Below are 10,728 nucleotides of genomic sequence, written 5' to 3'. Positions count from 1 at the left end.
GAAAATCTTGTTGTTCTACTATAAGAAGTTTTACAACAATTAAGGTTTCGTGTGCCTTTAATCTCAGTATCCAGCGGCAGAGCAGGCATAACCCTGAGTGCAGTGATGCACCTATGTCATCTAACTACTTCGGACGTTGAGGTAGCTGGTGGTTCAAGGCTGGCATGCGCAGAACAGTGAGACTTCTCTCAGTGAAGATGCTTAGTTCGGTTTTGTGGTATAATAATAAATTGTAGCCACTATAAAGACCAGAAATAAGAGAGTTGGGTGGATGAATACATGACTTCCTAATGACTAGAATCTAAACCTAGTACCTTCACTGAGATTAGGGGAGTCAAGAAGTAGGGGTGACTTGTGGATTCTCTACCCAGAGAAGTAGAAGGTTCACCTGAGTCAAAACAGGATTAGTAAGTAAGCTTAAATATTACGTTTCATTCACCAGCCCTTTCCAAAGCTTTGGCAAACTCCCAAGCATTTTGAGCTACTGAGCATTCTAATCCTGAGGAACTCCCCACCACCCAAACAAACAGCTGCACAGTGAGCTAAATTGGAAGCTATCTTCCTTGTTAAGAGAACACAACCATAGCAACCGAATGGAGCTTAGAGACAGGCAACATTGAAACAGCTGGATGGGCATAGGATAGATATGCCTATTATGAAAGACAGAATTTGCAAGGAATAAATACAGGTCACTGTCACAGGTTTAAACAGATGGGGAGTCTGTAGTCGCACACTCCCCAAATCCCAGTACTTGAGAAATGGATGAGCTCAGAGTTCTTAGTTATGTCTGGAGTTTGAAACCAGCTGGAGCTGCATAATACCCCATCTCCAAACCAAAGGGTTAGTCAGGTGGCACAGTGGGCAAAGGCATTGCTGTGAAGCCTGATGGCCTGTGTTCAGTTCCCACAACTTACGTAGAAGTGGGACCAGGGACTCTGGGCCGCAAAGTTACCATCGGATTCCACAACTGCGCTGTATGATCACAGAGTAATAATACAGACTTAGTCGTTTTTGGAAAACGGAATTTATGGATAGAAGGCCTGTCCATTATTTATACATAAGGTCATTTCTGGTAATGTCAAGTGGGCTAGATTAACCAGTTAATCTATTTTTGTGAGATAGGGTCTTTTCTATATAGCCCTTGCTGTACTGGAACTCATACTAGACCAGGCTGGCTTTGAACTCAGATCTGCCTGCCTCCTGAGTGCTGGGATTGAATGTGTGTGCCACCACACCCGGGTTAATTTTTTTATTCACAAGATTTTGAGGGGCTTGTGGCTCATTTGCTGCTTTTCCGTAGGTCTTGGGTCTGATTCCCAGCACCCACCTGGTGATTCACAACCATCTGTAGCTGATTTCCAAGGCTCCCATGTCCTCTGTTGACCTCCATAGCTACAAGGCATTTGGTGAATAGATAAACATGCAGGCAAAACGCTCATACACACATGAAAAAAAATTTTTTTAATCACAGAGGTCTTAGGTAAATAATGAACTTTAAGGTCTTAGAAAAATAGCATTATCAAAACCATCAGAAAAATAGAACAAGACAGAAATAAAAATTCCCATACAGGGGAGGCCAAGGCAGTGGTATCACTGCAAGTTCAAAACCAGCCTGGTCTGCAGTGAGTTCCAGGCCAACCAAGGATACACAGGAAAGCCTTGTCTTAGTAAAGCAGCCCAAAACAAATCAAAAATGGCAAACAAATAAGAACAAAGAACCAACACACTATTTCTATGAAAAGAAAAATGAACAGGAACGACAACTTTCCAGCTGAATTGGTCAAAAAAGAAAATCTAAATGAAATTATAGCTGAAAAGAAATGTTACAAATTAGAAAGTCTTGAATTAGATAAATTTATAGACAACTATGACCTCCTAAAACTAAATGAAAAGAATGTAAGCATAACAAGGTTGAAGTCATAAGGAAATGAAAGGAGAGCGCCTACTCCAGCAAGTTTTCCTCTGACCTCTACATGTGTGCTGTGGGACATCCATCCCTTCTCTGACCATAACAACACACACCCCAAAATCAACCAAACAAAATAACAAAAGACAGGTTGCAGATGTAGCTTAGCACAATACTTGCCTAAACTATGTGACGACTATATATAGATTATATGAAATCCTAGATTCAATACCCACCTGTATCCCCAGCAATCCAGAGGTGTAGGAGGAGTTCAAAGTCATCTTTGATCTACATAATGGGTTTGAGACCTTCCTGGACTACCTGAGACTCTGTTTAAAAAGCAAAATAAGTGGGGATTATGGCTTAGCAATTAAGAATACTTGACGCTCTTACAAAGGACATGGGTTCAGTTTCCAAAACACACCAGGCTATTCACAAGTGCCTGTAACTTCAGTTCCAGGGGTTTTGCTGCCCCCTACTGCCCTCAGGCACCTGCATGCACACTAATGCAGCAGTGTACATAGACACTTACTTATGCCTTACCCTCAGTAGGGCTGAGGTGTGTGCAAAGTGCTTGCTTCACAAGAAAGAGAATCTGAGTTTAGAGCCTCAGCACCCATGTGAAAAGCCAGGTATGCTGACTCTTGATTGTACTCCCAGTTCTGTGGATGGGTCAGGGAGAAGGAGTGGAGGCAGACTTATTGGTCAGTCATTCTAGTGAGCTCCAGGTGCAATGACAGACCCTGTCTTTAAAAAATAAAAAAGGCAGTGGTGTCACGTCTTTAATCCCAGCACTCCAGACAGGACGAGGGATCTCTGAGTTCAAGGCCACCCTTGTCTACAAGCAAGTTCCAGAGCAGGCAGAGCTGTTACCCAGAGAAACCCTGCCTCAAAACAAACAAAAATAAGGCAGAGAGCCACAGGATTCATCCGAGTGACTCACAGCAGTGCATACAACTACATACATCAAACAGGTTGGTTTAAAGGAAATTGTTCAAGTTGTATGTTGCTATACTTTCTAAGTGGAAATTAACATAAAGGAAAATGAATATTACAAGTCAGAAAGATTTGCAATCCTCAGCTGAAGACTGAAAGTCTGAGCTAGGCATGGTGGGACATGCTTTTAATCCTAGCACCGGGGAGGCAAAGCCAGCCTGGGCTACATAGTGAATTACAGTACAGCCAGAGCTGCATAGCAAGCGAGACCTTGTCTAAAAACAAACAAAACCCCAAACGAAACAAACCTCTAACGTCAGCAATGGCTTCCACAAATGTGAGAATAATTATCACTTAACTAACATCAATTAATACATGGAGGGTTTTTGTTTTGTTTTCCTTTCTTGTTTCTGAGACAGGTTCTCCGATCGTTGTTCTGGTTGTTCTGGAACTCGCCACGTGGACCAGGCTGGTCTGGAACACCTCACAGACCCACTTTCCTCTCTCCTGAGTGTTTGCCACCACACCCAGCCTGCAGAGAGTTGTGGAAGTTGATTTAATCTTATTCAATGAAGTTTAGATAGTAACATGCATTTTATTTCGCATCCGTCGAAAAACTTCAAAACTCTCTTAACGTAATTGGTTTATTTGTGTTATATGTATAAAATTGGATTGCTGGTAACATTTACCAATATCCATTGTCTGGGCAAACACAGTCACACGGTCAGGTGCAGCTAAGTGAATGGAAAGTCTTGAGCTGCAAGGGAAATCACCGGCGTCCGGAGGTCAAAAACTGCTCCAGCTAGGTGTCAAGCCATGTTGGTCAGTAGTCAATTTGTCCGGGACGGTTTCTGCCCAGCGCCAGGACCCGCCCCCTGACTGCGGGCCAATCCCTGCCAGCGCAGCGACCTCGGACTGCTATTGGAGGAGAGGGTCGGGGCGGTTTCCGCCCCGACGTCTTGGATCTGAGGTGGAAAGCGGAGGCCTCGGCCCTTTTCTCTGCCCTTGACAGCCCTTCGCGTCACCATGGCTGCCCTGGCGGCTCTGCGCGGCGGCGTCCGCCGGTCTCTGCTTCGCGGGCTGCTGCAGGTGAGCGGGGTCAATTCCGGGGGGGAGCCCGCCGCCGGCCGTCCAAGGTTCCGCCCTCCGTCAAGGCCCGGGTAGAGCCGTGTGTGTGTCCCCGGGTCCGCCTGTGCTGCTGTCACTCCTGCCTGGACCTGGCCAGGCGCGATCCCAGGCTGCAGAGAGTCGAGCCTCTTTACAGGCCCAGGAGTTTCGGAGACGTGCCTTAAAGTCATAAATACTTATGAATTTATTGGGGAGAGTGAGTTTATTGTCCCCCCCCCCTTTTCTTTAAATCCGGTAGCTAATCATTGGTTTAATTATTGATCTTATCAGAACTGAGGCACTATGTGACAATCAAAAGATACTATACAGCCGCTCCTTAAAACTAACAAGATGGCTACTCAGACACTACAAGAAATAAAGTATATTTGGAGCGATTGCCTCTTTTCTGGTTGTTGTGTTTGGGGAACACGATAGTGACAGAACTTTGCAGTGTTTCATTCCAGAAAACGCTTGACTGTTTTAGGAATGGGTGAGAAACTCCACAATGTAGTTGTGAAGTTTGGCGTTTCCAGTTTGATTGCAATAGGAAGCTTTGAAATCCACCTACGTTCTACGAGCCTGCAGTTGGGTCTGGACGGTTGCCGTTTTTTGTTTCTGTAACAATCAGGGTACATGGAACTGGGTAGTTCTGGCAATAGACGCTCAAGGAGAGCAGTGCTCTGCGAGAGGTTGCCAAAGAACAGTGCAGGCACGAGGGCTGTGGCCTGAGGGTGGGAGCGGAGGGGAAACAACTATAAAATTAATCTTACGGGCCAGCCGAGGTGAGAGGAGCTTGAGCTCAAGGTTCCAACCCACGTGGGCAATTTGGGAATACCCGAGCTCGGAAAGATAAAAAAGTTAAATTAAATCCTGAATGACTGAGATAATTGGAAAGCCAGAAGGATAGTTTATTGTCTGTTCTGGAGATGGGCAGTCCCTCACCTATAAAATAAATGTTCCCAGGAAAGACACTGGTGTTTTCCCTCCTAATGCTGCCTTTTCCTCTTCCCCTTCTCCTATCTTTTCTCCTTCCTTCCCCTCCTCTTTTCTCTCTTCCCACTTGGGTTTACTGTGTAGGTCAAACTGACTTTGAACTCCCCTCCCCCGTTTCAGCCTCTGGATTACCTGGGATTGAAAGAGCAGGCCATCATGCCCGGGAGTTCTGGATTAGTTTGTTAGTGTCTTTGGGGGTGGCTAGAGAAATTACAGAGAAGTCCGGTTAACTGAGATTCCGAATAATGTTGCCTTGATGAGTTAGATGAGCCAGGTACTTGAGGTGTGTCGAAACAAAAGTGTGGAACAAAAGTGTCCATCACCAAGAGCAAGTACATTCTGCATGAGAATGGTAAACCTGTGCTAGGGCGGCGGAGTCCACGTGGAAAAAGCCGAGGCAGAGGGATTGTGCATTTGAGACCATCCTGGGCTGCATAGTGAGAGTTTGTCTTAGAATAGTGCCATCAGAATGATTGAAGTATAGAATAGGAGTTTGAAGGAAGGATTGCTGCATAGGATCGAATGCATTTTAAGGGTCACTGAGTCTCCCATTAGTCCCGGCTTTGGGGTCTTCTCTATATTCTGCAGCTCTGGGTCTTACTGACCTAAGTGTGTCTTTCCAGCACTGATTGCTATCCTGTGGTCCGGGCTCCTTTTACTACCTGTAGATTATGTAGCGCATGCCATGGGCTTCCCATGGTCTCTACAATACACGCTCTTCCTGCCTCACGTCCTGAGTACTGGGATTAGCAGTCAGGTGCTGCCACGTGTTTGGGATCCCATCCAAGTTCTCCAGTCCAGTTCACTTTGTTAAACTCTAGAAATGACCTAGTGGATGCCACTTCAATTAAATTGAGCAACCATTTATTTAACCACAGAAATCCTTGTCTGAAAAGAATTTTCAATAGGCTGTGTGTGCTGTGTTGTAGAATGGAATCTGACCTTTTACCCATTACATGGGCTCTTTATAACCTTTGCTTTCAAATACACACGAATCAACAAACTTTTATGGGACTTTGTCTGTCTGTCTTTTTTTAACACCAGTCTCCTGTAACCCATGCTGGCCTTGAACTTCTGGTCCTTTTTCCTCCATTTCTTAAGCACTGAGATTACAGGAATGTGCCTCCATGCCTAACATACTGGGCAGGGTTTTACACTTACTTTAATATACAGGATTTACCTGTAAATTTTGTTTGTGTCTCCGGTTATACCTATACCTACAAAGGGACAATAAAAAAATTAGTGTCACTGTTGACAGGCTTGACCAGAGAAGCAGATAACCACTGGTCAACAAGCGAAGCAGTGCTTTGGGAAGAGGTTCCTGGGACCTGTTATTACGTTAGTAAGGTAGAAGATTTAGTAGTCAGATGCCAAGAGTAGAGGCTCTAGAGGACTTGACAGGACTTGCCCTTGGCTGACTGGGTCGGCCAGGGTTCAAATTGCTGTCCGCGAAAGGAGACCTGCAGTTCCCGTGGCTACTCCTGATGTTAAAGGTATTCCAGATCCTGTGGAAGATCCATCTCTTCCGTACCCTGACAGCAGCCACACAAGCTGTTGCCTGCCCTCTTTATACACAGCCACATTCAGCTCTTTTGTTTTGGTTTTGTTTTTAACTTTTATTTGTTATTTATACAGTGTTCTGCCTGCATGTGTGCCTGCAGGCCAAGAGAGGCCACCAGATCTCATTACAAATGGTTGTGAGCCACCATGTGGTTGCTGGGAATTGAACTCAGGACCTCTGAAAGAGCAGCCACTGAGCCATCTCTCCAGTCCCCTACGTTCAGGTCTTTCTGCACTGGCTATGGTGTTGGTAGCAAAGCCATCTGTGAGTGTCTGAGGTGGCATGGGCAGAATCCGACCTTTCCTGTGTCTCTGTCTACCTCTGCAGTGTCGGCTCACAGACCGTGCTACTTCTGCATGCTCCTTTTTTCCCTTAACCCGAGAACTGACATTAGGGCCTCAGCAAGCTTCTCCCACTGAGCTCTACTCCCAGCCTTGCCCTCTGTTCTTCCTGAGTTCCATTTCCAGCTTGTAAGGCAGTAGGCTGCAATCACTCCTGGCTCTTGGTTTTGCTTCTTTCTTAAGGCATTACTGGGATTTTGTTTTTCAGCCTTGTTAGTAAACATCAATCTTTGTTGTGGTCTCGTTTAGCACCGCAGCCCTCATGGAGATAAGAAGTAAACAAAATCATGTCTTGTAACTCACCATATAGTGGGAAGACAGTAGGACCATCTCAAATTCAAGTTATATCATGGTATCATGGAGGAGCAGTAAGAATGTGCACAGATCAAATAAAATAAATCTAAAAAAGGTTTTAAAGGGTCTAGAGAGATGGCTCAGTGGTTAAGAGCAATGACAGCTTTTGTGGAGGATCAGGGTTTGGTTTCCAGCACCGATATGGTAGCTAACAACCATCTGTAACTTCTGTTCCAGGGTATCTGACACCTTCCGATTTCCTGGGCACCAGGCATGCATGCTGTGCACATAAAACACAGTCAAAATACACGCACACACATGCACAGCCACCCACCCATATACACCACACAAAGAGAAGAAGAATGTGTGTAGGTTACTGTGGAAGCAAGATGGAAGTCCCTCCTCTGGGGGGTCTGGTTGAGTAGGGTTCCTGGGTTGGCTGTGAGACTGAGCTGTGCCTGCCTGAACTGGTTTTATTAATTTAGTACATGTTTATTACATAGTGTTCATGCTTCTTCAATTGTAATTAATTTTGAGACAGTCTCACTATGTAGCCCACGCTGACCTCCGTCTTGTACTTTCTCTGCCCCGGCTTCTCAAGTCCTGGGATCTCAGGCATGTTCCAGCACACTGAATTCGGTCATTCATTCTTCAGAATTTTGATGCTGGGATGTATTGTTGAAGAGGAGCCACAGTCCTGGTCTCAGGGTGATTGCATTTTGTTTGGGGGAGATCCAAGGGATGATAACAATGTTCAATACATGATGATGTCAACATAAGAAAGAGTTAATAAATAGAGGTCAACTTTGTTATATCAATTATCTAGACACAGGTTCTGACTGTAACTTAAGCTATGCTAGAACTTACTATAGAGCCCAGCTAGCTTTGGACTCAGGATCCTCCCACCTCTACTTTCCTAGTGCTGGAATAACATGTGTGCTATTATCCTTGGTGGCCCAACTTTTAAAAGTAATTAAAGAAGATCATGTAGGGTTTGTCATTTGTGCTTAGATATGAAGAATAAAAATAAACCAGCAGGGTCAGAGAGATGGCTCAGTGGGTGAAAGTGGCAACCTTAGTTCAGATCCCTGGACTCAAATGCTGGATTGGGTCGGGGGGGGGGGGGGGCTGGAGAGATGGCTCAGCGGATAAGAGCATTGCCTGCTCTTCCGAAGGTCCTGAGTTCAATTCCCGGCAACCACGTGGTGGCTCACAACCATCTGTAATGAGGTCTGGTGCCCTCTTCTGGCCTGCAGGCATACACATTGATGGAATATTCTATACATAATAAATAAATAAATAAATAAATAAATAAATATCAAATGCTGGATGTGGTGGTGCACATCTGTAATCCCAGCCCTCCCTCAGTGGGATGGGAGATGCAGATAGGAGAATCACCAGTTCTTGGGTCAACCACAGCTGCAGAAACCAGAGACCCAACCTCAGTCAGGTAACTCCCGATGACTTTCACATGTGTGCCATGATAACTGCGTGCACATGTGTGTGTATGTGCGCGCGTGTGTGCGCACAGACACACAATGTCTAACTTAAAAAAAAGAAGCTGCACATGGTGACATACACCTTTAATCCCAACATTCAGGAGGCAGAGTCACTTTAAGTTCGAATTCAACCTGGGCCACATAGTGAGTTTCAATCCAGCCAAGGCTACAAAGTGAGGCCCTGCCACAAACAAAAGAAAAACCCCAAATAAAGTTAGCCCACATGATTTACTGTGAAGTACTCAATAAAAACAGGCTGGTATTTCCCAAAGAAGGAAGGAGAGTCCAGTGTTGCTGAGGTTGAAAAGATTGTAGTTAAACATTTATTTTTTCTAAATAGATACAATTATCTATTTAGTATAGATAAAAGTATAGATAGTGATAGTGCATAAGGTATACCATTGTTTTCTGCTGCATACCAAGAATGGTGACTGGAGCCACATACATAAACATGGATAAATGTTCACACTTATTACTGTACGCAAGTGTTTCATAAAACAAATTTGCATGTGCATATGGACAGCCACTTACTAAACAGGACAGCTGTCATGTGGAGGCATATCAGGATTGATAGCTATAGCCAGCCGTGTCTGGGTCTCACAAGGCTGCTGTGCAAAGTCTCTGAAGTGTTATTTGATTTTGCTCCACAGACAGTGTTGACTTTGCTCAGGGCCAACATTGGTAAACTGGCAAAGATAACAGGAACCAAGGGTAAGGAGACATTGCAGGCAGTATGGGTAATGTCAGAGTTCACTGTAATGTGGGCTAGGGATATGTTTATTTAAATTTTTAGGCTACAGGAGTCGGACAAGAGTGTAATTACATGCGTATGGAATGATCCAGAAGGAGGAGGAAGAAAGGATGCACAATAGGAAAGCATGCATGTGGCACAAGAGCCACAGTGAACACACAGGGACCATCAGTGAAAATGGACTAGACACTTGCAAGAAAAGACCGAGAAAAATGGGCACAACCCCGCTTTACAGTAGCTAAGGGGGGTGGTACTCGAATTAGAACCAGGGCTTCCATATACCAAGCACACACTCTGCCACTAAGTTCGTCACAACCGTTTGAAGAGATAGAATACACAAATTCTTGGACATTCAAGGACAGGAAACGGGTGCAGTTGGCTTTGTTAGACCCTAAGTAGAAACTCGCTGACCATGGAATCCCCTGCCTCTTGCAGAGCGCCAAGCCCCCATTTTTCAAGTATGCTTGTACCTTTCCTTTCATTCTCTACTTCCTGTGGCTTTTCTCTCTGGGATCCAGCCTCTTCTTTTATGTGGTGTTAGCTGGCTGAGGTCTGACTGCCTTCAGCCCCTCAGCTGAATTAATACCCATTGCCAACTGGCCAGGCTCTCAGGGTGCCAGCCAGGTAATTCTGGTCCATTCTTGGTGCCATCAGCTCTGCTCAGAGCTGGGGATGGAGTTGTCTTAGAGGGACTTAAGGTTGCCCCTTAGAGAGGAAGAGTGTGGATGGTAGCAATGACTAGCATCTTTACCATACCAGAATTTTCATTCAGAGTTGTATTGCAGACAGTGTGATTACATAGAAATAACTGATTTCCCATATGTAGAGGGTGTGTTTGTGGAGGACAGCCATGAAGCAGATGCACTTGGGCCTTGACTACTTGAGCACAGATTTTTTATTGGTCATGGCTGAGTGTACTGTCACTTAAGGGTCGTGTAAAGCTCAGGAGAGTAAAACATTTCCTAACATAATGACAGTCTTTAAGAAGTACAGATACATGGCCAGGTTTGATATCACACCTGTAATCCTAGAACTTGAGGGTCTGAAGTAGGGGGATCTTAATTTTAGTTCTTACCTGGTCTATATAGATAGTAAGACCTTATCTAAAACAATTTTTTTAAAAAAAGGATAGAGATAGTAGCTGTTTTATTTCAGAGTTGGAATAAACACAGATCAATTTGATAGCAACTAATGCTATCTATGTATTGTGTTCCTATCAGATTTAAACAGTAGGATGAAACATGCTTTTCAATGGAGCCCTAGGGTTTGAAGACCATCGCTCAAACTAAGGAATCTTTCTCCTTTGAACCCCAGGAGTAGCTTACTTATGGTACTGTTCT

At 44.7% G+C, this 10,728-nt stretch overlaps 1 protein-coding gene across 1 annotated transcript in view; it reads left to right on the top strand.

The window, feature by feature from the left end:
- Nucleotides 1-3,777: 3,777 nt before the first annotated feature.
- Nucleotides 3,778-10,728, top strand: part of Acat1 (acetyl-CoA acetyltransferase 1) — a 28,159-nt gene continuing 21,208 nt past the window's right edge. Inside the window, exon 1 of the mRNA XM_041638645.1 lies at nucleotides 3,778-3,931. Within this exon, the coding sequence (XP_041494579.1) occupies nucleotides 3,869-3,931 (63 nt within the window). The 5' untranslated portion in view covers nucleotides 3,778-3,868. The remainder of the gene's footprint in view (nucleotides 3,932-10,728) is intronic.

The sequence above is a fragment of the Microtus oregoni genome, unplaced genomic scaffold (assembly GCF_018167655.1).
Source record: "Microtus oregoni isolate MIOR12 unplaced genomic scaffold, Mior012 000055F_ref0000237, whole genome shotgun sequence".
In the NCBI taxonomy this organism is placed as follows: domain Eukaryota; kingdom Metazoa; phylum Chordata; class Mammalia; order Rodentia; family Cricetidae; genus Microtus; species Microtus oregoni.
Note: the sequence above shows the minus strand (reverse complement) of the source record. Positions and strands in the feature narration are given on the sequence as shown.